The 25,449-nt window shown below is 57.6% G+C and overlaps 9 protein-coding genes across 9 annotated transcripts; 7 read left to right on the forward strand and 2 right to left on the reverse strand.

Annotated features, from left to right (window-relative positions):
- Positions 1–575: 575 nt before the first annotated feature.
- Positions 576–1,472, reverse strand: F5144DRAFT_499031 (uncharacterized protein; the record flags this gene model as incomplete). Its single annotated transcript, XM_066786304.1, has 2 exons — positions 576–855; positions 883–1,472. 2 exons carry the CDS (start codon positions 1,470–1,472, stop codon positions 576–578), a joined length of 870 nt encoding a protein of 289 aa, XP_066638710.1.
- Positions 1,473–2,129: 657 nt separating this feature from the next.
- F5144DRAFT_384665 (uncharacterized protein) lies at positions 2,130–3,773 on the forward strand. Its single transcript, XM_066784648.1, has 2 exons — positions 2,130–3,191; positions 3,298–3,773. The coding sequence occupies exons 1-2, from the start codon at positions 2,219–2,221 to the stop codon at positions 3,636–3,638; spliced, it is 1,314 nt and encodes a 437-aa protein (XP_066638711.1). The 5' UTR covers positions 2,130–2,218; the 3' UTR covers positions 3,639–3,773.
- A 770-nt stretch (positions 3,774–4,543) lies between these two features.
- Positions 4,544–7,270, forward strand: F5144DRAFT_384673 (uncharacterized protein). The gene is made up of 3 exons (XM_066784649.1): positions 4,544–5,886; positions 5,938–6,204; positions 6,253–7,270. The coding sequence occupies exons 1-3, from the start codon at positions 4,882–4,884 to the stop codon at positions 7,063–7,065; spliced, it is 2,085 nt and encodes a 694-aa protein (XP_066638712.1). The 5' UTR covers positions 4,544–4,881; the 3' UTR covers positions 7,066–7,270.
- Positions 7,271–8,432: 1,162 nt separating this feature from the next.
- Positions 8,433–9,380, forward strand: F5144DRAFT_585584 (uncharacterized protein). Its single transcript, XM_066789702.1, has one exon. It carries the CDS (start codon positions 8,544–8,546, stop codon positions 9,117–9,119), a length of 576 nt encoding a protein of 191 aa, XP_066638713.1. The 5' UTR covers positions 8,433–8,543; the 3' UTR covers positions 9,120–9,380.
- Positions 9,381–9,927: 547 nt separating this feature from the next.
- Positions 9,928–11,004, forward strand: F5144DRAFT_498570 (uncharacterized protein; the record flags this gene model as incomplete). Its single annotated transcript, XM_066786276.1, has 2 exons — positions 9,928–10,110; positions 10,756–11,004. The coding sequence occupies 2 exons, from the start codon at positions 9,928–9,930 to the stop codon at positions 11,002–11,004; spliced, it is 432 nt and encodes a 143-aa protein (XP_066638714.1).
- A 1,884-nt stretch (positions 11,005–12,888) lies between these two features.
- F5144DRAFT_384747 (PLAC8 family-domain-containing protein) lies at positions 12,889–13,866 on the forward strand. Its single transcript, XM_066784650.1, has 2 exons — positions 12,889–13,290; positions 13,358–13,866. Exons 1-2 carry the CDS (start codon positions 13,003–13,005, stop codon positions 13,601–13,603), a joined length of 534 nt encoding a protein of 177 aa, XP_066638715.1. The 5' UTR covers positions 12,889–13,002; the 3' UTR covers positions 13,604–13,866.
- Positions 13,867–18,141: 4,275 nt separating this feature from the next.
- F5144DRAFT_585590 (uncharacterized protein) lies at positions 18,142–19,271 on the forward strand. The gene has a single exon (XM_066789703.1). It carries the CDS (start codon positions 18,389–18,391, stop codon positions 19,136–19,138), a length of 750 nt encoding a protein of 249 aa, XP_066638716.1. The 5' UTR covers positions 18,142–18,388; the 3' UTR covers positions 19,139–19,271.
- On the reverse strand, positions 19,269–21,810 carry F5144DRAFT_384763 (kinase-like domain-containing protein). The gene is made up of 2 exons (XM_066784651.1): positions 20,739–21,810; positions 19,269–20,679 (listed from the first exon to the last, which is right to left on the reverse strand). The coding sequence occupies exons 1-2, from the start codon at positions 21,639–21,641 to the stop codon at positions 19,399–19,401; spliced, it is 2,184 nt and encodes a 727-aa protein (XP_066638717.1). The 5' UTR covers positions 21,642–21,810; the 3' UTR covers positions 19,269–19,398.
- A 567-nt stretch (positions 21,811–22,377) lies between these two features.
- F5144DRAFT_384770 (uncharacterized protein) lies at positions 22,378–24,289 on the forward strand. The gene has a single exon (XM_066784652.1). The coding sequence runs from the start codon at positions 22,543–22,545 to the stop codon at positions 23,956–23,958; it is 1,416 nt and encodes a 471-aa protein (XP_066638718.1). The 5' UTR covers positions 22,378–22,542; the 3' UTR covers positions 23,959–24,289.
- The last annotated feature ends 1,160 nt before the right edge of the window (positions 24,290–25,449 follow it).

Below are 25,449 nucleotides of genomic sequence, written 5' to 3' on the forward strand. Positions count from 1 at the left end.
GATTTCTCACTGGTTTGGTCTTTCCACGAGCCTCCTTCCACAAGCCGCAAAACTTTCTGATTTCCCCGGTCCCTTGACAGTGAAGCGTGCAAACCAACAAATGCCCGGGGATGGAATTGTAAACTTGGGTACTCTTTGCCTCATTTTACTGTAACTTCAAATTCCAGACGCACCCAGCAACACGCATCCTGCGGGACGAGTAGCGACAATGCATCTTCCTCCTCGGGTTTTTGACTCGGCCTTGGCAAGATATACCTATGTACCTATTGGCAGCAGATGTCGACGGCAATATATGGCATCAGCAGTGACGGATATCCTAGAACTAACTGGCACTTTAAATTACCTAACGACAGATAAATCGAGTACATGTAGTAACAGGATTTTTGTTCTTACTAGGCCGGCTATCCCTTCGTCAACAAAACAACCCCCGAACTCGGTGGGTTACCAGGTGATTCCGCCCAGAACGGTTGACGCAAGATAGGCGCGCCCCCTCCCCATAGTTAAGTACAGAAATGCAAGACAGAACAGAACAAACACAGCCTGGCATACCCCAGCCCCGCCACCAAAGCCACCACTCACACCATAAACCCATAAACCTCAGTAAACCTCTCCGGCTCCTTACCCTCATACCCCCTCGCCGCCCTCCTCGCCGCCTCCTTCACCACCGCCCTCATCCCCTCCCCCTCCCCTCCACCCCCAGCCGACACCTGGCCATCCCCCCTCCCAACCAACCAAAACGCCACCTCACACCCCCCCGCCCTCAACTCCTCCACCCGCCCCTGCAACGCCTCCCACAAATCCCGATTCCCATACACCCCCCTCCCACCACCACCACCACCACCACCCCCATTACCCCTCCCCCCACCAACCGGCTTCCGTTACCGCCTCGCCACCCACCGCGGCAGCCAGCACGTAGCCCCCCAGACCACATACTCCAGATCGGTCAGCACCACCACGCGCCGCCACCCCTCGCCCCCCCACGCCCGGAACTGCAGCGCCCCGATCACGGCCCGCAGCTTGGCGCGGTTCGAGGTGTGCTCGGCGCGCAGCCCGGAGGGGCCGTGCCGCTCGAGGGGGAGGGCGATTTGCCCTGGGGGGGTGGAGAGCGGGTCGTTGTTGGGGGGGTAGGAGGAGGATGATGCTATCCCGGGCGCGGCGGGGCCCTTGAAGAGAAAGGCCCAGCCGGCGGAGGGGTCGGTGTGGTGGTTGGCGTGGCGGCCGTTGTTGACGCAGGAGCCGTCGACGACGAGCAGCATCTCGCGGCTGTCGAAGCGGTTGATGAAGCGGGGGAAGGGGGCGCGGTCGGGGCCGGAGACGGTTTGCAGCGGGAAGTGGGCTTCGGGGGAGAGGGAGGGGTCCTGGGGGTGGAAGATGGTGGCTGGTTGGATGTGCGCTCGCCGGGTGAGGCGGCGTGCGGGGCGGCGGTGGCGGTTTGGTGGGAGGGCGAAGATGGCTGAGTTGGTTGCTGCCATGGTGGGTGGTGGGTGGTGGTTGTGGTGGGATTGGGGGAGGAATTGAGTGTTGATCGTAGACTTGTACGGTGAAATGGGAACAAAAGGAGGGACAGGAGTGACGACGAGAGGGACTCATCTCGTTAGGATCCCGAGATAGTGGCGCTCATCTCGATGCCCTTGGCGCTCCAGGGACAAACCCGGTTGGCCCCAATGGTGTGGTGAGGCCCACTATACCCCACGCCGGGCTTATTGCTTTTTGTTCTAGAAGCTGTCGTCGTTGGTGAGGCCATAACGATTATGAGAAAGTCGTGCTGGAGGCGAGGCGTGTTAATTAATTTTTTGTCTATAAGTGGAGAGCAGGGGATTCCACCTTGGGAACTCGGTGGCACTCAAGCGGGTCAAGGCCTCCCCCATCTTTGGTGGATGGTATTCTTGCCTGCTCCGGCATGTGGGTGGAAGCCTGTCCTTGAAATTGAAGCTCGTGTGTTGTATATCCCTCTACACCTGGCCGGCCGCACACTACTTCATACCCCGTCCAACCGCCCGAGACCAGGTGGATACCGAGTCAAGAACCCACCCCTCGGCTCCGACAGCGCGGAACGGTGCGGCACGGGATAAGTGGAGCTTCGGCTTGCATCGGGCTGCCCCGCGGAGGCTCCGTGTCAACGGCAGACATACATAAAATATCACAACATCAACAACCCTCCCGAATACATCAGGGTGCGGAATCACACACATCATCTAAACCAACATACCAATTCAAGATGGAAAGCTCATGGGTGCCAGACATCGACCCGGCCAGCGACTTCTCACTGGCCAACATCCCCTTCGGCATCATCTCAACCCCCGATGACCCCGCGCCGCACGCCGCCATAGCCATCGGCTCATACGCCCTCGACCTCAAGGTCCTCTCCACCGCCCCAGACCTCCTATCCCAGCTCTCCCCCAACATCCCCGGCCTCGCCTCAGCCTTCTCCCAACCCACACTCAACACCTTCGCCTCGCTAGGCCGGCCCATCCACCGCCAAGTGCGCAGCGCCCTCCAAAACCTCCTCTCCACCACCACCACGCACCCCTCCCTGCTCCGCGACAACCCCCCGCTCCGCGCCCGCGCCCTCCTCCCGCAATCCACCATCCGCACGCACCTCCCCATGGCCATCGGCGACTACACCGACTTCTACGCGGGCTACCACCACGCCTTCGCCGTCGGCGCCATGTTCCGCGGCCCCGCCCACGCCCTCCAGCCCAACTACCTGCACCTGCCCGTCGGCTACCACGGCCGCGCGTCTAGCATCGTCGTCTCGGGCACCCCCATCCACCGGCCCACGGGGCAGATCCTCCTCCAACCGCCCCAGGCTGGCGAGCAGCAGCCGCAGCCCGTCACGGGCCCGTCGCGCAAACTGGATATTGAGTTGGAGCTGGGGTGTTTCCTGGGGCGGGGGAATGAGATGGGAAGGGGGATTGGGGTGGATGAGGCGGAGGAGTATATCTTTGGGTATGTGCTGCTGAATGATTGGAGCGCGCGCGATGTGCAGACGTGGGAGTATGTGCCGCTGGGCCCGTTCAATGGCAAGAATTTTGCGAGTACGGTTAGTCCGTGGGTGGTGCTGGCGGATGCGTTGGAGCCGTTTCGTACGAGGGGGGTGCAGGTGGAGGGGAGGCCGGAGGTGTTGGGGTATTTGAGGGAGGGGAGGGCGGAGGGGGTGTTTGATATTGCGTTGGAGGTGGATTTGATGAGTGAGTGTTTTTCTCTTTTCTTTCTTCTTTTTTTTCTTTGGTTTCTTTTTTTTCTTCGTTTTTTTCCGGTCTTGTTCAATTGTCAGCGACTAACACCGTTTACCAGCCGCCGAGGGCGACACCACCACCATCGGGCGCACCAGCTCCAAGAACCTGATCTGGTCGTTCCCGCAGATGCTAGCGCATCACACGCTCGGCGGCTGCCCCATGCGCGCCGGCGATCTGCTCGGGTCCGGTACCATCAGCGGGCCCGGCGGGGTCAACGAGCGCGGCAGCTTGCTGGAGATGACCGAGAACGGCAAGAAGGACGTCCTGCTGGCCGGGATGGATGCAAGAACGTTTCTCAAGGATGGGGACACCGTTACGCTGCGTGGGTTTTGTGGGGAGGAGGGTGCCAGGGTTGGCTTTGGGGAGTGTCGGGGCCGGATTTACAGCGCTTTGCAGTAAACAGCCCAGGAATTGACCCCGTTATTGGGTGTTTCATTATTTCCGGGTCTGATGCCAGAAAGTTACACAATAAATAACTCTAAGAAGCAAATAATGGTGGCACTCATTGCTGCAGTGCAGCGCAGTGCATGCACTGAGTGCACACTCCCTTTCCGTTCAAACACAGCCCACTCCAATCTCGAATTTCTGCCAAGAATCGTGAAAGGCCAGACGGGCTTGATGATGACCCGTGCATCATCCAAGAAGATGAAAGGAGCAAAACCAGCGGCATCACGTGTCTCTCCACTCCAGGGGCTAGGCTTGTGGGACAGCGCCCTTGAGCCGATGGGCGCGTTCTTCCTGTCGGCCCACGGCGCGGTTCTCGGCAAGTGCGGAAAACCCGAACTCCTGTTCAGCGGGTGATTCTGGCTTCTGGGAGAGGAGCGGCACATTTGCGCACACTGAGCCACTACAAAGGTAATGACGGTCTGTGTCAATGGATCAGCTCGAAACCCAGGTCAGCGATTTGCGCTCGTTCCTGGAGACGACAGCGGCTCCGCAGGGTCCGGAAGCAGCCCAACAGGTCGTGTCGCCGCATGATGTTGGTCCACATCGCTCCAACAGTCATCAATCGCCCTTTTCCGCCCCCGGAGACAATTCCGCACCTCAGCACCACCACCCCCAGTCACCGCTCGATGCCCATGCCGCCGGCAGCAGTGCCAATGCGAAGAGGAGGGCCGAGGAGGATGATGATGGCCCAACTCGGCAGCAGAGAAGCAAAAGAAATCGAGTAAGCCTGTTTCTTATTATTGTCGCTGTCGTTGTTGTGGTTGTGGTTGTGGTGGATGAGGATGTGGTGGTTGTTGGTTGTTGTTCGCTGTTCGCTTGGCTAACCGTCGGGCTTTGTCGCTGCTCCCTCCCCGTAGTACATATCGATTGCATGGTGAGTTTTTAAGCTTTCGAGGTCCCTAGCCCCCTCCCCCTGGTGCGACGGTTACCCGCATGTTGGTGCATACCAAGCAGCGGCAGCAGAAGCACCCACTCATCCAACCCACGCATCTCGCTTGCGAACCCTGAGAGACACTCAGCAGAGATTGGAGTTCCTGACTTTGCCTTTTCACCCTGTCACAGTAACGAGTGCAAACGCCGCAAGATCAAGTGCAACGGCCAGACGCCCTGCCAACGATGCGGCCACCTCAATCTGCAATGCCTCTATGCTCCCAACTGCTGTTCCAACTTCAAGGACTCGGATGAGTTCAGGCAGATGGCCGATCAGATCAGACAGCTGCAGGACCACGTCGACACCCTCTTCAATTCCATGAACTCGCTGCGCCAGGAGACGGCGCGCCTCGCTCCTTTGCAGGAACGCGTGCTCCCCCTCCCCTCGGCCGCTGCCACGCCCTCTCCCTCGGCCTCGTCCAGCACTTACCAGCGGCCTGCCCTCCCCTTCCGAGTTCCCTCTTACTTCAACGGGCCCACCAGCCTCGCTTTCACCGTCGGCGTCGCCAAGAATACCCTGCATAAGATGGGCTATTCCGGCGTAGCGGACGGCAACGGGGACAGCAACGAGGACAGCGGGACACAGCCAGATTCGACGCCCCACGCGTCCCCCTCGCTACCCCCCGTGTTCCCCGATGTCCCCTCACAGGGCGCCGTCGACCCCATCTGGGAGCTTGACGAGAACGAAATGATGCGCCTGCTGGACGTCTTTTGCGAGGAAATCAACGTCATGTACCCCGTGACATCCATCGGCATCGTCAAAGAGCACATCAAGCACCTCACCTCCTGGGCCGACACGGCGCGACGGACCGGCGCGGCGCCCCCGCCCGGCCTGGAGCAGATCGTCATGGACCCCAAGACGCTACTGCTCAAGATCCTCCTGTGCTGCGCGCTCGTGGTGGCCGAGCACGGCAACAGCGACCGGGCCGTGCGGCTGTACGACAGCGTCCAGCCCACCGTCGACAAGATGCTCACCAGCGAGGCCGCCGACGTCAGCCGGCTGTCCTTCCTCGCCCTGTGCGCCGGCTACCGCTACCTTTCCAACGACGAGGTCCTCGCCTGGCGCCTGATCGGCCAGGTCTCGCGGCTGTGTTTTGAGCTCGGCCTGCACCGCCGCGAGGGCCTGCAGAAGATTGCCGACCCGCAGCTGCGTCGGAACGCGCTGCATACCTTTTGGTCGGCCTACGTGCTGGACCGCCGGTGGAGCTTTAGCACGGGCCTCCCGTTTGTGTGCCACGACGACAAGATTGATCCGAGTTTGCCGTACCCGGTAGGAGATGCCGAGAGTGGCCGTTTTGGTGGCATTGCTGACATGCTTTAGGAGGGTCATCCGTTTCTGATAGCCATGATCGGGTACTCGAGGCTCGGTGCCAAGATCTGGCGGCTGGTCGACTACTTTGAGCCCGCCGTCATCCGGGAGCTGAAGCCCCACGACTTTGACGAGCTCGACCGCGAGATCATGGAGTGGTACCACAGCGTGCCCGAAGAGATGCAGACGCTCCCGTTGGACAACGGCGAGCCGTCGGTTCCTTCGGGGTCGTTCGACCTCCAGCGGCTGCGTGTCTGGACCTGGCTGAGGCTGAACCAAGTATGTCGCCGTCTGTTTTGATCTTATTTCCTTGGCTAACCGTCCCAGCTGCGAATCTGGCTGTACACCCCCGTTCTACACAGCGCAACTAGTATTTCCGAGAACGTGCCACTCGCCCGGAAGGCCGTCGACCTGGCCCAGCAGACCATCCGCCTCCTCGCGCACCTCAACAGCGAAACCGACCTCTACCGCCGCATCCAAGTCTTCTACCACCAGTTCCTCACCTCGGCCATCGCAGTGCTGTTCCTCGCCTCGACCCACGCGCCCCTTCTATTCAGCGCCATGTGCCGCGACGAGTTCTACATGGCGCTCGACCTCGTCAAAGAAATGTCCTCCCGGTCCTGGGTCTCCCACCGCCTATGGCGCACCATCCGGTCACTACGCGCGTACGCACCCAAACTCGGCCTCGGGGACAGCTCCGCCCGCCTCCCCACCGCGGCCTCCCCATACGCGCACATCAGCGGCGCCGGCAGCAGCAGCGGCAGCTCCGGCTACAGCCCCAGCGGCGTGCCGGGCTTGTTCCACAGCGGCGATCCCAGCCGGCCGGGCAGCAGCCGCGGCCGCACCCGCAGCGTGGCCAGCCCCCCCGCGCCCACCCCGGGCACCTCCCAGCCCATGCAGCTCGACGACCCCCTGAGCAACGGCCAGCGGCTGCAGAGCGAGATGCTGCGCATCTATGAGGGTTATACCGGCAGGACGGCTGTGGCTGCTGGCGGCGGCGGCGGCGTGCCGGGGCCGGGGACGGCGGATATGGGCTATGGCAGCCCGGGGCTTGGCATTTCGGGGGGTTTGGGAGGGGGGGAGGGGTTGGTGGGACAGAAGGATGCGAGTGTTTATCAGCATTTGAAGGACATGTTTTGAGCGCGATGGAATGGAATGGATGTCATTCGCCTTTAAACGATACCCAGAACTAATTAAAGCGTTTCTCGGATTTGCGTCCTGGCAGTGTTGCCTGCATTGCGAGGCTGACTCGGCTGATTCTCCCGATCCCTGCCCTTGCCTTGGGGCGCTGTGGCTCTTGGCAGCCGTCCTCAATGCACGAGTCCGGGGTCGATGACTCGAGTCGGTGGTCAGTCATACCGTCATACCGTGCTTGTTGTGCTGCAAACGGGATCCAATTGGTGAATTGTGTCGATGGGAGACCCAGCTTGTGGATGTGGAGTGAGGGGATGGAAATAGCGTCGTTTGCTTAAAGGTAGTCACGCCAGTTGCCGTGCGGTGAACAACCAGTTCCACCACTTCCATCTGAACTTGGCTGAACAACTTCGACTATGATGCAACAGATTCCCTCCATCACCGATTCACATTTATACTCCCAACAATCCATCGCCCACCATCGCCCACCATCATTTACCATCACAACGTCAACCAATTATGCGGACATGGCTCTTATCGGTCCAACAATAACAGGCCTCATGGCTCTCGGAACCCATCGCCGGGAAACCAGCTCTGACGCCAGCCCAACAACTCTGACAAACAAAACCACAACCACGATGGCGCCCGAGAGCGACTGCGGGGTAGCCAGCCTCGAATCCCCCGATACCAACCCTAGCACCAGCTCCGATCCGGATGCTACAACAACTACCACAATAACAACTACAGCAGCAGCCACATACCCAACGGCAACCTCAACAGCAACAACAGAAGCCCCAACAACAACCGCAATGACCCTCACAACAACCGCAATGGCCCTCACAACCCCCACCACAGCCCCCACCTGCCCCAACCTCCACACCCTCCCCCCCGAACTCCTCCTCCTCATCACCACCCACCTCCCCTACGCCACCCTCGCCCTCACCCTCCCCTCCACCTGCCGCACCCTCCACCTTTCCCTCAACCCCGACACCCTGCGCCCCCTCTCCGAAAAAATCGCCCTCTACCACCACGCCGACCAGCACTTCCCGCAACACCTGACCCGCCTCGTCTGCTTCACCTGCTTCCGCTTCCTTCCCCGGGATGCGTTTGGGGACTCGCAGCGGTGTGGGAGGAGGGGGAAGTGGGGGGGGGATGAGCGGGGGAGGACAGGGAGGTTTTGTTTTGAGTGTGGGGTGAGGGGGAGGAGGTACGCGCATTTGAGGGGGGTGCGGTGGAGGGGGGGGAGGTGGTATCCGTGTTGGAGGTGTGGGGTGGCGAGGGTGGGGAGTGAGAGGTGTGGGGTGGGGGAGTGTTGGGCTGGGGGGAGAGGGGTGGAGGGAGGGGGGGCGGTGGTGGAGAGGGTTATGGGGGGGAAGGGGGGGGAGAAGGTGTTGGAGGGGGTGTGTGGGTGGTTGGGGTATGGGGATTTGTTGAGTCTGCGGAGGGTGAGTCGGTTTTTTAGGGGGGTGGTGGAGCCGGTGAGGATGTGTCGCGATGTGTATGGGATGTGGAAGTTTGTGATGTACATGCATCGGCTGAGGTACGTGGAGTGGCTGGAGTCGTCGGACTGGTCGCAGGGGTCGCCGCGCGCGTGTTTTGGGTGTTTTCGCGTGCGGCAGAAGGAGCAGTTCTCGCCGCAGCAGTACCACCTGGGCGGCCGGGCGCGCAAGTTCACCAAAGGCGAGTACTGGCGCCGGCGCTGCTGGGAGTGTCTGAGGCGTTTCTATCACCCGCAACTGGCCGACGCTGAGGCCCGCGCGCGCTTCCACAGGCAGGTGCTGTGCGGGGTGTGCAATTGTCTGCGGTACGTCGACGAGGACTGCCGTGGCTGTGTGGTCAGGAGCGCGCGCATTGCCGAGTGTCGGAGGTTGAAGGAGCTCAGCGCTAAGAAGCGGAGGCCTGGCTTCGACTGGATGAAGCGCGCCAATGTCATGGTGCCTTCGTGGTTGGACGAGGAGGCTACTACTGCCGAGGAGCCCGACGAAGCGGAGGTAACGGAGCCCGACAAGGCGGCCATGACAAGAGGAATCTACTTCTTATTGGGTTCGCCCTGGGGTTGAGGATCAAGGCTAACATCAAGCGGGCCAAGGCTGGCCGCTCCGGCATCCCGGCTCCCGATATCAACGACTACGAAGAAGGCGGGAGTATTGGAGACGCACTGCTTGCTCTGGCTGTTTACAAGTATTTACGGGGCTAGAAAGATTTTAGGGGTGAGAGGGTCACGGGTTCTCAAGAAAAGGATCCTATTAGGAGCTCTGAATAATCACCATGTGATCTTTAGGGCCAGTTTGATTTTAGAACTCAACCACCGAATTCCATGCAAAATCAGCGCGTCAACCGTGATGCGCCCCTGAACAAACGTGACCTGGTCCGAAAACCCACTTTGGCTTGATCATTGTTCGGATCGGCGGCCAAAAGCCGGTCTGCTGCGCCGTACCGAGGCCACCACCAGAGGCCAATGGAGGCCGTCTGGGCAATTGGGGGTATGAAGAACCGGCGATTTAGCTGATGTACGGCCGCGGCCGGTGTAAGCGGCCCGCCAATCAAGCAAAATGAAACTGGGAGCAAAAAGCCATTGCTATCCGCTCACCTCCACAGGGGCATCTTTAAATGCTTTGTCCCAGCCTCGTAATCCTCCGACTCTTCAGACACGACAGCTATTTTATACTTACACATCAAGAGCATCCCTGGTTGGACTCTGATTAATATAATATACTTAATCTGGACCCCTAATTCGACCACTACACCCAGTCAACAACCAACCCTGACAAAACCAACCCATCACGCAACAAGAGAAGCAATAAAAGAACCCCAACAGAAACCTCGATAATCCCCGCGAGCGGCATACACTATACCTCACCACCCACAATGCCTCTCGCCAACACTCTCCCCACCGGCTCCAAGCCCAGCACGCCCGGCCTCGCCCCATCCACCATCGCCCGCGTGACGCTCGCCAGCGGCTACCGCGCCTACCACCCCTCCGGCGACAACAACAACAGCATCAAGGACAAGGCCGCCCAGCCGCCCAAGCCCAAGAAAACCGTCCGCTTCGTCAAAGGCCACATCACCATCCCCGACATCCCCTACTCCCAGCTCCGCTCCCCCGCCGCCGCCAACCACCACCACCACCACCACACCCCCACCACCAACATCCACTACACCCCCTACGACGACCCGTCCACCGACACCGACGACGAGGAATACTACTACCCCCCCACCACCCCGGGTACACCGCCCACCCCCGCCCTCGCCCGCAAACACAACCCCAACAACATGATGCACCACCACAACGCGCACTTCTCGCGCCTCGAACGCCCCGACGGGAGCACCGCCGCCTGGCGCAAGACGCCGCGCTTCCGTGGCAGCGGGTTTGTGCAGGTGTTGGACGATCCGGTGGCGGAGGGGGTGGCGCTGGCGAGGGATGGCGCGGTGGGGTTGCCGAGTGATGGGTGGAGGGGGGTGGTGAGGAGGTTGGGGGGGGTGCAGGTTGTGGATGTAGATGTGAATGAAGGGGAGGGGGGGATGGGGTTGGGGTTGGGGGTGGAGATGGAGGGGGAGTTTTTGATGCGGGATGTTGGTGGGAAGGGGGCGTGGGGGGATGGGGAGGGCGGGTATGTGGTGAGGGTGGTGGCTGCGGGTGGGAGGAGGGCGAGGTGGGGGAGGGTTTCTTCTTCTTCTGCTGCTGCTGCGGAGGAGGTTGTTGGGGAGGAGGAAGGGTTGGCGGAGGAGAGCGCTGCGCTAACGGAGGGGTCGGATTCGGAGGATGGTGACGAGTATGATTTTGTGAATGACTTCTCGCTCGAGGAGGCCGAGGGGTGGGTGCCGGTTATGGTGGCGGAGGAGGACCACGGAGACGACTGGATGTCGCTGACGGGCTCTTGGATCAAGATGGGGGATGCGCCTGGCGATGCCAAGAAGGTTCAGGAGAAAGTGGTCGCTGCTTGACTGCTTGTCTTGATTAATTAGGTAGCCAAGGTTAAAAAAGTTGGCCGCCTGAACCGTTGAATAAATATTAACAAAAGGATGGATTGAATTTGGCTCAGTTGTTGAGGAACTCAAGTTGAGAGTTGGCAGTGAGTTGGCAGTGACTAAATTGGTTCCGATCGATAACTCAATTGAAGTAAACAGTGACCGCTTTGGATCTGATGATCTCACTACCTGCTGGGGACCAGAATCTACCTTGTGGCGCCCCCGAGCGAGCGGGCTATATGTAGAAGTTCTTTCCTGCAAGTATTCAACGAGGACCACCGCCCAAGCGGCAGTGGCTTAATTGGCACTGGCGGTGGTCCTCCCGCCCCGGGTCGCTGTTCGCTGTGTAATTCCTCCAAGAGGTTGCAGGTTCGAGCGATACCTGGGGCGAAGATTTAAGGGGACTCGCCCCTTAAATATCCGGAGAAATCCCACCGGGGGTTTCGTAGCCGGCCACCTCCCTTCGCGAAGGGGGCTGGCCGGTGAGCTTTTGCTTTTTCTCCCTGATTGTTGTGCCCTCTCGTAAGGATTTTCTAGTCTGTTGTCTGGTCGCGCGTCTTCGTCCGTTGGGCCAGTTGGGAGGAGCGATAGGAGGAAGGTTGAAGGACTGTTCTCCCGGACTTTGTGACACTTGTCTGAATGTTCAGTCTCTTCCTTGAATACAGCGGGGCGATGTTCAAACTCGGAGAAGAGGTCTTCGCTGTTGAGAGATACTTCCTCAAGAAGACGGTCATTGCAGACCAACGACATCTTGACACCACGGGGGTGCTGCAGTTTGCCAAAAGGAATCGATCACCAGCGACGAAGAGGAACGGCCAACTCCTTGACTTCTCCAAGCTAAACATTGAGATGAGAATCACCTACCCTGCAATCAAGCGGTCAAGAATCCAAAAATTTGATTCCCAATCAATCTATTTCTGGAACTCCTGAAATGAAGCTTTGAAGGCTGACCCGACTCACGATATGGACTCCACAAACAAGTTGAGATCCCAGATCGTCAACAAACGATCAACCTCACGATAAACCGGGGTTAGCACGGGCATACCACTGGCAAGATGATCCGGAACGGGCAAGCCTGACGGTTGGAGAATGCAATGCGAGCGAAAGCATCAAGCGCCAGCCCAAGAGGGCAGCGCGAAGCGGCTCTGCATCGTCAGACGGCATGACCTTCTCGAAGATGAGCGATGCTAATCTGGGACAGCCGATGCAAGCCACCAATCCGGGGGGCAGAAAGAGTGGCGCCTCGCTGCTGGTTCGCTGCTGGGGTTGGTTCAGGTCTCGCACTTGGCCGAGACGGGGGCACTGGGCCTGCAGGGGAGGAAGGCTATCTCTGGGGATTTTAGGTGGAAAGGCGTTGTGTGAGTCCAGATTCCCCTAGCTCGTGCAGAAACAAAATAACGGACCCTCAACGGAACCGAACAAAAATATCCAGCCCGCCAGTAAGACAAGGCATGAGTCGGGTTGACTTGCCCCGATTCCCTCCCCTGCCCCCACTCCACACGGCAGACCGCAGGGCTGAACTGGATGGTCCAGGTCGCTGTCGTCTCAGCCCTGTTCGGATAAGCTCGCCAAGTGTGACGGCACGGTCTTCTTCATCTCCACCGCCCCACAACCGTCGTGGCCGTGGCCAGTCATGGCCGAGTTGGCAAACACCATGTCACGAACTGACGGGGAAGGACTGCCGCTTGGCGATGGCCTGTCTAACTCTGGTAAGGAAATCAGAGCGAGAGCCACATGGGGTGTGAGTGACGGGCGAGGACCGGGAGAGCTCCCGATATAAAATAGCATGGCGTCCCTCAGTCACCTTCTCCTCGCCATCCCATTCATCCAACACCGGCTCATCCAGCAAACAACAGTTTCAAGTCACTCATTTATCCTTTTCCGTCTCAGCAGTCAACATTGATACCCGGCCTTTGCCAACCCGCTTGATTTCTCCCCTTTAAAACCAAACCTTCAAACACAACAATCAACACAATGGCCGCTCCTCAGCAACAACAGCCCGCCGCCGCCGGCCCCATCAACAACGATGACATCGCCGACTGGACTGCCCGTCTCAACGATGTGCTGGCCCGCCCCGGCGAGTACGTCAACTCCAAGTCGCCGGCGACCGCGCAGCCGTGGTACAACTCCTTCTTCGGCTGCTTCGCCCCGGTCGACACCTGCTTGATGTCGTGGTGCTGCCCGTGCGTGGTCTTTGGCCGCACCCACCACCGCATGCGCAAGGGTGCCAACCTCGAGGGCTACGAGCCCATCAACACTTCTGTACGTTCCCATCCAGTCCGAGTCGTTCACCCCCCATCACAACCTCAACTAACAACTCCCGTCCCAGTGCCTCCTCTTCTGCGCCTCCTCCTGCGTCGCCCTCTGGTGGGTGCCCATGGCCATGCAGCGCGCCGACATGCGCACCAAGTACAACCTCGAGGGCAACTGCATCTTCGACATGGTCACCGCCTGCTGCTGCAACTGCTGCCAGCTCGCCCAGGCCGACAAGGAGGCTGCCCACCGCGAGCCGCTACTCGTCCAACAGGGCTACCAGGCCCAGGCCGGCATGGCCTTCCCCGGGGCTAAGCAGTAGACTTGTTCGAGGTTATCGGTTATCGGTTTTTGGTTAAGGAATGATAATGGGAAAAAGAGACGCAGACAGTTAATGTGGGGTGGATGATGCTTGGGTTGGCGGTTTTGGTCTCTACCGGGTCATATTTCTCTACTGCTCAGCGCATATGATACCTTTTCTTGCCTAAATCAAAAGTGCTTTCAGATCAGCGGGTGTCTAGATTCCTAAAGTGAACCATGTGGCCCAATCTTCAACTTCTCAACAAGCCTCTCACGAAATTGATGAAACGAATGTGAACAATCTCAAAATCTGCCAAACTGTCACAGTGATCAGCCCCTTCAACCCCGGCACTCCATGCATTAGCTCCTCTTGGCACAATTAGCGTTGATGGGCTGAATAACCCCTGTCCATTAATTTAAATCCCAGCACTTCAACTTGTCTGGAAGCGGCATCCACCCCGACAAGTGCCAGGTCCCAAACACGCCAGAATCAGAAAGTCAGACATTCCACAAACGCCCAAACGGCTCGCCTCTGCGTCTCCCTGGTCTTTGGTGTGTCCGGGGCCGCCGAGACTTTGGGGTGGTCTTGGCTTCTCAGCCCCTCGACGCCCTCGTCCCCTTGTTGCAGGGATTGCCAGGGAAACATGAATCACGGGCAGTCCGAACTGAAAGAGCTCAAGCTCTCTGATAACGGGTCTGTTTAAGCGTTTATTATCCTAAGTCTGGGTTCTCTTGAAGGGTAAATTATTGAATATCTACCCCTAAACCAAAGGCAAGCGGTAAAAAAGGGGAAAGAAAACAGGGAAAGAAAAAAAGAAAAAAAGAAAAAAATAGAAGACGGAAAATAAGAAGGGAAGAAAAAGAGGAAAAAGAAAAACCAAGATAGCCAAATACAAACCGATTGCGTGCTGTTATTTTGAGGTTTAATAGAAATAAAAGCTATAATTCGAAAGATACCTCTGTAATGCCATTCGTATCTTGGGGAGGTGTCCAAACACATCGTGTCAAAGCCAATGTGACAATGCTTTATCCCTTAAGTACCTAGCTTTCCGACTTTCTGCATCGTCTGACCATTGTATCCCCTGAGTCGCCACTGACTCCTGCGGCAGCTCCCAGCAAGACTCGTCACCTACCGTGACATTCTCGAGTAATCAAGGGTTGACAAGGAGGGAATAGCAATATATAGAAACGCAAGTAGGCTTAACTCTGGCCGCTATCATTTTGATGACCAGCATCAAACTACCGTGTCCAACCCGACGTACCCATCACGCCCTTCCCCCATACAACTCCAACAAACGAGCGAGAAGGCCCAGAACCAGCCGCGACCAACCCCCAACCAACCATAAGACCCACTCACGACACCCAGGGTGGGTGAGATGCCCGATATCCGACTTCACTCCGGAAAATGGCGCGGACCGTTCGGACCGCAGTACACGTAGTTGCACACCACGAAGGGCAGGACACCGCAGTCGTCATTAGGGCACAGGTAGACTGAAGCGTCGACCTCTCTCCTGCAGTGGAAGCAGGTGAGCAGGTCTCTCATGATGGGGCCACCACCGCCACCGCCACCATGCGATCCTGTGTTGGTAGACGCGTGTGCGGCGGGTCCCGTCGCAGTCCTGGGGTTGGGGCTTCCAAGGGCTCCGCTCGTGGACTTCCTCATGGCGGCCGATGGGAGGGTTGATGGTAAAGTGTAGCGTGTAGAAAACCTAAACGCCGAGTCAGCTCAGGGCGGTCTTCCGCGAGCTGTGGGTCTGGCTGACAATCGGGGGTGGCTATGGTAGTCGCTTGCAAGTTACTGGAGATGTGTCGGACGTGTCCGCAAAGAGAACAAATGATGGCTATCAAGTTGAAGAGACTGTAAGGAAGTGACAAGGACAGTAATACGATTCGAGCTGGTAAACGAAAGCTTAGCGGTGCAAGGGGGCTATCCAGGAACCGGGACACGGTCTTAAACGGCTTCTTCGTTGAAGTCGCCCCTTCCTATAAGCCGTAGGGTAACCGCCTTCGAAGATAAGGGCCGTCGACTACCAGCTCAAGGGAAAGAGCGAGCTGTGGATGGAGCGGATTAGGGGCTCCAAGCCGGCAACCTGCCGTTAACCACACGCTGAATGGCCGAACGACATCCACGAGTTGCATTTCCAACATGGCATTCAAATCTACCGTTTCAATACTCATGATTCGGCTTTTGGATGGCTGGCTCAAGGTGTGTTGACTGTAGTTTGACCGGTGGCCCAGCCGATTAGGCGCCAACCCAACCACCGATGGGGTTGGCCAAACAGAGTTGGGTGATGATCAAGTGATGGAGAAGTTGTAATCCGAAGAATTCGTTGCTAACAACCTGGTTCGCCTGAGCAACGTGATCCATGAATTGGTGGCAACTTAGAAGCATACCTCATACGAAAGACGGAACTCACAGCAAGTCACCTTCGCCGTCAGAAATTATGTACTGGAGGAGGGAACGTAACCACCTAGTGATTACGGATCATGAGTGAGCCAGTTGACCTGTAAGGCATCGGCCAAGGCATGTGTATGGCGGCTTACGGTCCCCAATGTGGGGATGTAAGTCACAGCAGAAACATAAACGATGCTGAGGAAAACAGGTACGTACCAACCAACATACCTATAAATACCTATCGCCTAGCACAGCTGCCATATCCTACTTTCTCTTCCAACTTAGACTCCCTTTCAAATTCAACTATGATCAGACCCCCCCAGACAGTCTACCAACTCCGGCGGCGTAGCCCGATGGCCGAGTTTGATTCGGGGTCAGGCCCGGCCGATGTTGAGACAAAGAAAGTAGAGGCACCGGCGAGTGAGAACAATGGTGTAAGTGTTGGCATGACCATTTGGGAGAGGCATCGGCAGCTGTCATCGAGTATAAGTAGTTATCGAGCCGCCGGGTACCCAAGGCCTTTTTATTCACCAGTTCAATTCACATCATCACACTCTTCACTTCGCAACGGTACTCTTCAACAGCCCGATAGCCATCGTTTATTCTTTTGTGGACACGTCTGGCACATTCCCCCGTAAGTACACCATGACCACTCCCAACTCACATCATCCGAACATACCCGTCGAGGCTCGCGAAGGAAAGCTGACTAGCGGGGGGGTTTTATTTCTCTAGAAATATTAATACAGTCCCTCAACTACATTACACTTTCCCACCAACTCCACCGCTACCGTCCATCATCACAATGAGGAAGTCGACGACCGGAACCCCCAGGTATTCCAGCTGGGGCGCCACCTCCAGAAGCTCTGGCTCCAACTCCAGGAGCTCAGCCTCCAATTCCAGGCGCTTGGCCTCCCATTCCAGGCGCTCCGGCTCCGGTTCCGGCTCCGGCTCCGGCTCCAGCTCCCGGAATGCTCGGGCCCCCACGGCGCACGGGTCCTCGACTAGGTCAGGCGGTCGCAGCGGCGGCGGCGGCCCCGTCGACCAGCTGTACCCGCTCAACTGCTGGCACTGTAAGGCAAACGTCGACAGGTCAACCCACATCTGCCCCGGCCCAGAATGCGGCTACTACCCCTTTATGCTGTGCAACCACGAGTACTGCGGTCCGAACAGCCCCCGCCATCAGCCGGTCTAGTAAGATATCGGGTACCATAGCGGGTCTTGTGGTTGGTTGGGGGTTGGCCGCGGCTGGTTCCGGGTCTGCTCGCTGGTTCGAGTTGAATTGGATGGGGGAAAGGCGTGATGGGTACATGTATGTAGGGTCAGAGACGGTAGTTTGATGCTGGCCATCAAAATGAAAGCGGCTATAGTTTATTCGGGTTGTGTTTCCATATATTGCTGTTCTTTCCTCGTTAGCCCTTGATTATAGTACTGTAAAATGTAGGTAACGCGTCTTACTAGGAGCTACTATAGAAATTGGTAATGGGTTAAGGCATATATATATATAATGGTTAGAGGATATAGAAAGTTTGGAAGCTATCTTGGTACTTGAGGGATAAGGTATTGCGAGACTGACTTTGTTTGATACTATATGTTTGGAGACCTCCCTAAGATATTGGTGGGTGTTCAAAGATATATATTTCAAGTTATAGCTTTTATTTCTTGGTATCTAGAGACGACTATGGTGAAATGAAAATGTGGTAGGTCAACAGACCACGAAATGCAGGCGTGAAACTCGGTCAACTCAGGGGCAGAAGCAGCCAGTTAGGTACCTGACTTCCCTACCAAGTTGTACAAGTACCTTGGTGCCAAATACACAGCAAAATAGTCCCCCTCCGGATTGACTCAACGACGAAGCCTCAAACCAACGACAAAATCTAGACCAAAGCAAGTGGTGGGCCCTGGAGGCTGGTGGGCGTGGTGGCCGAGCGATAGGCATACTGTATTTAAAAACACTGCATTCAGTGTTGCCGTTTCAACCCTCGACGGCTCCACCCCAGGTCCGGGATGGTTGGCCCAAGGTGTGGTAACGGTACACAGTACGCCGACGACCGGAACTCCGTTTGTCCATTCCGGTGGCTGTGATCCGACTGTTGGCCTCGCTGGTTAACAGAAGGCGTCCGCCAAGGCATGTAACCCAATAATGTGGAACCCCGCATAGCGCCAGACGGATGTAAGTCAGATCTGAAACATGAGCGGTGCTTCCCCATGTAAGGTCACTGAAGTGGCGCAGAGAGCCGGGTGTTACCAACCAACATATAAATATCTCCGGGCACACTGCCAGTCCTGATTGCTCATATAAACCCGTTTCCCAAGTGCCATCATCTTCGTTTTGGATGCTCTTCCAACCTTGGCTCCCTTTCAAACCCAGCAACGACCAGACCCCCCCCCTGACCCGACACCTTGCACTTCACCATGGTCGTCTCCGGCTACCAAGAAAAGGAGGGCTCATCCCTCACCCCCTTCTACAACCTCATCACCACCAAAACCACCCACCTCAAACAAAGCGTCCACCCCTGGAGCAAAACCCACAACAACAAGCTAGCATCACGAGTCTACAACACCGAACGCATCCTCAACGCCGCCACCGCCCTCCACCTCATCTCCACCAGAACCACCATCCCCGTGCCCCGCCTCCTCAGCTCCGACACCAACCCCGACGGCAACGCCTGGCTCGAAACAGAACGCACCCCCAACGGCCTGTGGCTGGACGTGGTGCGCGACCGGTGCCGCATGCCCGCGGGAAAACAGCACGTGGCGGAGGGCAGCGAGTGCGACGAGTGCGACCGCATCGCGCGCGCCAACGCCCGGCGTTTTGTTACCGATGAGGTGCTCCCGCAGCTGAATGGGTTGAGGTCGGATGTGACGGGGTTGGGGGGCAGGGTGATTCCGCCGTTGTGGGTGACTTTTCATGAGGAGGAGCCGGGGTGGGTGCCGAAGAGGGTGGAGGAGGGGGTGGAGGGGTATGTGTTTTGTCATGGGAATTTGCATGCGCATAGTATACTGGTGCATGCGGAGACGTTGCATGTTTTGCAGATTGTGGATTGGGAGGAGGCGGGGTATTTTCCGAAGGAGTTTCAGGTTTGGTCGGTGACGAGGGAGGAGTATGAGGCGCTGTATGAGGATGAGGAACATAGGAAGAGGCTGACGGCGCTGATGGTGTAGGTGGGAGGGCTAGCTTCTTGGTTGTCTGTTCGATGTATGTAGTATCGTGAACTCGGAAGGGTGGGATCTGGACAAACGCGAGCAAGGTGGACGGACGAGTGTGAGAGAAGCAAGAATTATATCAAAATCGAAACCCGTGATATTAACCATATTCGCAACCATGTTGAACACAAAACAGTCTGAAATGATGCACCGAACCCACCCAAAAAGCACCCCTAACGCCATGAACCAACACGAATACAAACAAAGCAAAAGGAAAATCACCGCCTGCCCCCAAACAACCCCCCCAACGACCTCGAATCCTGCCTCGAATCCTGCCTCACCCCCGGCGGCGGACCCGTGGGCTTCGTCACCCTTTGCTGCTGCATCGACCTCGGCGTGTTGTCCGCCGTCGGCCTGGCGTTCGGAAGGGGAGTGCGTGCGGGAGCGGCGGCCAGCGGGCGCTGGTGTGTGTACCGATCTGTTGGCGCTGCTGCTGGTCGTGGGTTGACAGCAGCGGGTGGTGGGGGCTGCTGGTAGTAGGGCATGTAGCCCGGGTTTGCCTGGCCTGCCGGCTGGGGAGCGGCCGGCTGATGCGTGGGCTTGAGTAGGTTCAGGTCGGCTGAGGTGTACACGCGGGCAGGGTTTTGGTACATGGGGGGTTTGGGCGGGAGCACGGGGAGGTTTTGCCTGGGGGCGTTTGCTTGGTATGGGTTGTTGTATTGGGGATTGGGTTGGTGGTGGACCGGGGCGTACATGGAGCCGGCCGCTGCGTTCATTGCTAGGTCCTTTGCTGTTTTCAGCCCGGGGGCCCCTGAGACCGTTTGCATGGCCGGGTTTAGCGATGGGTTCATTGATGCGGGCCTTTGCGGGATCTTGGTGAAGTCGTCGATGTGAGTCCGTACCAGCTGCGCCGCTGTCGGGCGCCGGTCGGGCTCGCTCATCATGCGGGCCAGGGCGACGGGGATGAGGGCGTTTTGAGCGAAGGAAGCCACCCTGTGCGGCCAGATCTTATGCTGACGGTCAAGCCTCGGATCTTTGTGGACGAAGTTGGTGCAGCCATAGGCGGCAAGCTTTCTGTTCCAGAAATCGGGGCTTCTTGTCAATTCATTGAAGCACCAATAGCGGCGGAACTGACCGAACATAACGCCCAGGGCCCATATGTCCGATGCCTTTGTGGGGGTTCTGGTGCTGGCGATTTCAGGGGCGTTGAAGAAAGGGGTGCCACCACCCGGCGCCTCATTTTTCATCACGGCTGCGGTCTTGGACAGACCAAAGTCTCCAAGGAAGAAGTTCACATCGCTGCTTCCGTGGGCGTGGTCATACATGACGTTCTGAGGCTTGATGTCCCGGTGGACTATCCCCTTTGCGTGGAGATATTCGACGGCCGAACACATCTGAACGACAAACCTAGTCCAGTGAGCCGGCTCGCCACTGGTCGGACCGTCGCACGAGTGATTGTAGATCAAATCCATGACATTGCCCTTATATAGTCCGAAAAATAGTTGGAAACGGCCACCGATTCGGAAGTCTTGGTAGGTCTCGAAATGAACAATGTGGTCCTGCATGCGCCCATGGTCAGCGGATTCGTTCTTGTCTGCCGCGGGGCGATTTTACTCACATGACGAAGCGTTAGAAGAATCTCGACTTCGGCTAGGAAGCACTGCTTCCAATAATCATCTTTCGTGTCTCCCTTGATCTCTTTGACCGCCCACAGCTCGCCCGAAGACAGCTCCACGGCCTTTGACACTTCTCCAAACGTGCCTGAGCCCAGCACGCTGTACTTGTGGATGGGCCTGACGTGGCCGGAAAGGGACGACCCGCCGGAGGGCGTGTAGCGGCTGCGGAGCTCGCGAGAATGATGCATGGGTGGCATGAGTGTATCCTCATCTGGGGCGGTGAGGGTCATGCCACGCATGTGGAGGGCGAGAGCCTTGTCGGCGAGCTGGCCCTGGACGACGAAGTCTGTCATGTCGGCGTCGTTCTGATACCCACGAGCCCACTTTAGCATGAAGCAGGTGGAGCTGCCGAACGTGATAAACACGGCCCGTGTAGTCCGGGGTATGACGCGCTGGCGCGGGTTCTTCCCGTGAAGGGCATACAAATATCCCTCTGTAGAAGTGGAATTTTCGAGCTCGATGGCCGCTAGGCACGGCGATAGGTCGCGGAGGATGAGCTCGCCGGATGGGGCGAGGAAGAAGAAGAAGTGGTCGTTGCGGTAATTCCCATAATTCCCATGACTGCGAGCGCGCCTCCCACCGTTGGCATTGTCGTTTCTCGCTCCGGGGACGGGGGGTTCCGAGGGCAGGCGAATGTCGTGTGCCTCGTTGCGGCCGAATGACAAGAGCCGGCCTGGAATCTGGGAAGGATGATCGGCATAGCAAGCGAGGACATCGGACCCAACAAATTGTGTGACATGGTCGGGGTTCATGGCCACGATAGCCCTTGCCTCTTTGTCCTGTGGTATGAGGGTAAAAAGCAGGTCCTTGCCTTGCCTTTTGGGGGGGACATGGCGCGGAGGCATGGTGGTGATGGTGTAAGGAATAATACGAATGGACTTGGAAAATACAGCAACAGAAACAAAAGAAGAAGAAATGCGAGGTATAGTATAGTGACTGGGTGGGATTGGAAGGTCTAGTGGAATAGAACGAGGAGCGGCCAGTCCTGGGACTCCTGAATGTCTTATACGCCCCGAGGCCCTGAACCCGCAAATACCTAGCTGGTCTGAGTGTATCCAGCCTCAGTGCTGGCAGATCAGGTAAGGCTGGAGAGGGAAGGGGGACATACTGGACCCTGGCCTCTGAGACCTGGGGTCGGTTCACCCTCTTCCTCCTCCTCCTCGCTGGCGGGCGGGTAATTGTGTCATATTTTTGGCCCAAGGTGTCCGCCATTCGCTTGTGCAGGGTTGATGGGAGTTTGGATATCTGTGCAATGCGGTTCGTCAGTGGCATCGTCACTCCTCAATCCGGGCAAAAGGCCCTGGAAGGCGGCGCTGAGCGGCTGTTGATGTTTGATCCGGACTGTTGGGTCGATGGACCCAATCATCATGGAACTCAGCCGCCGGAATGGCGCGCTGGCGGGCAAGGCGGATACAGACCGCGTACGACTTGAGTAGAAGATTGAAGGTAGCATTAGGGAGCCGATGTCACCTTGTTTAAGCGCGCGGGAGGTTGAGTGGTGCCCGCCAAGACTTGGGGCCTGCAAGACGCGGCCGCGGGCGCTAACAGCAAGCCGTTTCCGCGTTGCAGCACGCGGGGTGCGGCGGCTGTAATCCTCATTCAAACAATTCGTCGGTACTCGTTATTAATGGCATTGTTCGGTCAGGGGCCGCGATAGCGATTCATTCTCGACAAGACTGTGTTTTTTCTGTCCGTGGCACTTCCATGCTTTCGTCATCATAGACTGTCGTTTTGAATTTTCGCAATATGTCCAGCGGCGCACCATCACAGAAAAGCGCTGAGGATGCCTCCGGTGCTCCTGCGCTGACCCGTCACAACTTGAAAAGATTCAACATAGACAAGCGAAAAGAAACCGCGCGCCGGAGAGGACGGTCGACCCCCTCGGCGTCGCCCGACCTCCATAGTTATTGCGAGACCGTCTCCTCTGCCGATCTGCCCCCTCCAAGCCAGCGGCTCATCCTCAAACGCCCACAACGCACCGCTTCCGAGATAGCTGCCGATAACGCGGCTTGGGAAAAGTGGTACGACGAGAACCTTCCTCCCAAGTCACCCGTCGCCCCCTTGAATCCCGTTCAGTTACCACCAGAAGGGTCCCCGGTGCAACCTGACAGTCCCCGCCAGACCGCGGCTGTACCGGCGAGTGTGTCAGCAAGCAGACCACGGAGCGCGCCCGACAACGGCGCTCCCCAGCGCAGTATGGCTGGCGATGCGGCTTCGAAAGTGAGTTTACACTCAGGGCCAGCTGAGCTAGTCGTTCCTGCCAAAGACGACGGCCTCACTCCTGTGGGGTATGACAATGGCCATTCAGAAGGCCAGTATGGCAACGGACACCCTGTACAATACAACGACTACCCTCCTCATTATGGCTACCCTCCGGGGCAACACTTGGGTTACGCTCTCCCTCAACCCGGCCTGCCGACTGACCGGCCCACCATCCCCCGCCAACAGCCCTCCGACGGCGCCCCCGGCGACGCGAACCCTCGGTTTCCACCCAACTTCCCTGCGTACCACTGCACGCAAAACATGAACGAGATAGCCGCGTATCTGGCCAATGCGAGCTACGTCGCTGCACTCGGCGGACCCCCTCTCGCCGACCTGAAGTACGGGATAATCATTGTGCCGGCTGGTGAAGAGAGGTTGCTGTTCGGTCCCCCGTCTCAATCCCTCCTCAACCAAGATTTTGTCGATGCCATCGACGACGCCAACCGCGACTACGACAGGGCGTTGCGCATGCACGACCCGGACAAGGACAGCGAGGAGTTCGTGCGCCAGCGCTTTGACGACGACTTTGCCTCCGTGTCAGCTGCGGCGCAACACAACGTTGACACTACTCTGGCGGACGAGAGGGGTGGGGTAGATGAGCATGGCGCCGAAGACGATGATTCTACCACGGCGGACGTGGAGGAGCCGCAGCCAAAAAGGCCACGGCGGGGCCCTCAGCGGAAATCGACTCGTGTCACCGCCCGCGAAAACGCCAGCGCTCGCAATAATGCCGCCTCATCCGGAAGAGCAAGCATTAGCCCCAAGCGAGCCGCGCCCGCTGCGGACACGGTAGAGCCACAAGGGAAACCGAGGGCCAGGCGTAGCCCGAGGGTGGGTGGCAGAGGAGCCGACAGCCCGTCGAAGCCAGCCGCAAAACGGACGCTCAGGGGAAAGAAATGAGGGAAGGCCACAGCTGAAGCTTACAAGGAAGGACGCCCAGGCGAAATTATCACGAACGACACCCACAGCGGCACCGGGCCACGGGATGACCGTCCGCTCCATCAGTCGTGGAGTGAGGCCTGGCAGGGCCGCTCACGGGGGCTTGGTCAGCCTGACTCGGCGAGTAGCAAAGCCGGCGGTCAGCAAATCTGTGCGCTGCGCTTGAAGACACGGCATTGGTTAGCGCCAAGATATCCTCTCCGCATGCATAGCTGCCCAGCGTGGTTGTTTGACATCGTGCGGAAGCAAGATGTCGTTGACACGCATCACACGAGGGATCCAGCCGTGGGACTTGGCTGTTCGAAAGGGGTGTGTGGACGACGTGCACGTCTTGCCTAAAGAGGCAGGTGTGGGATGATGTGGCCGTAGTAGAGACGAGGCTGATATTGAAATGAAGAGTTTATGGGCTGTTGATTGCGGCGGAGAAGGCGGCACGTTTAGTTTTCAAGGGATGACTCAAGGGGAAGAGAGAGGAAGATTGAGAAAAGGAGGATGGAATGTTGCAATCAGATAGACCGGGTGACCAAAAAGAGCTCAGCTGGGCGCACTGCTCTGCCAGTGTCCTGCGGTCCTGACATGCCACATGCAGTCGTCAATCGAGGGTCCATCTTGAAGGGATCTTGTTAGGTGAAACGGCCGGTTGACTGAGTGAGCGTGAGATGACAAATTTCGATAACTGATCGACTCGGCTTGGGATAACAACCTAAGTTGCTTTTGTCTTGATAATGTATTACTTCACACAAAACAAAGGTCCTCATCGCAACCAAAACTTTATGAATCCGTGTCTTCATTAGGATCGGACATCGAGGGTTGTGTCTGGGGCAACCGAAACGATTCTTCCGTAGCATCTGTGTTCTGACCCGTGACGACTTCGGCTCCCCCAGATCTCACCAGTTAGGTAATTAGGGTGTAGCCAAAGATGAACCGAGGGCGAACCAGGGAGCAAAACTTGAAGACACGGGACAGATGTAACTCTTTTTCTGCATTCAAAATCAAATCAAGAACTCTCCAAAGCGAGTCGCAGAAACTGCCATGCCCAGGTACATGTAGGTAGGGAGGTAGGTACCTACATGGTCGGGAAGTAAATAAAGACGACGGGCAGGGTTGCTTCCTCAAGCCTCGAGGGACTCGACCCCTCACCCAAGTGTAACCTCCTCACGCTACCATAAACACCTTCTAACAACACAGCTCTGCAGTCCGTAGTAGCTCACCAAATGCAGGTTGTGACATGACCACCAGATTCGTTTATTTTGCCATGTCACAGTTGCATCAGAGTCATAGTATGGGTTCTGACAGGAGGGCTAACCTATGCCATGTAGGTGATAGGCGATGGCAGAACGATAGAAACCAGTTTCTTTGGGCAGAAGGTTATGTGGGCAACGCATCTGCAGCCAAGCGCGGCAAAGGCAAATTAAACAGCTGAACGACAAAACGCGGTGTTTTAATACCGCA

Source organism: Chaetomium tenue (genome assembly GCF_020726465.1).
Source record: "Chaetomium tenue strain MPI-SDFR-AT-0079 chromosome Unknown F5144scaffold_7, whole genome shotgun sequence".
NCBI classification, from domain to species: domain Eukaryota; kingdom Fungi; phylum Ascomycota; class Sordariomycetes; order Sordariales; family Chaetomiaceae; genus Chaetomium; species Chaetomium tenue.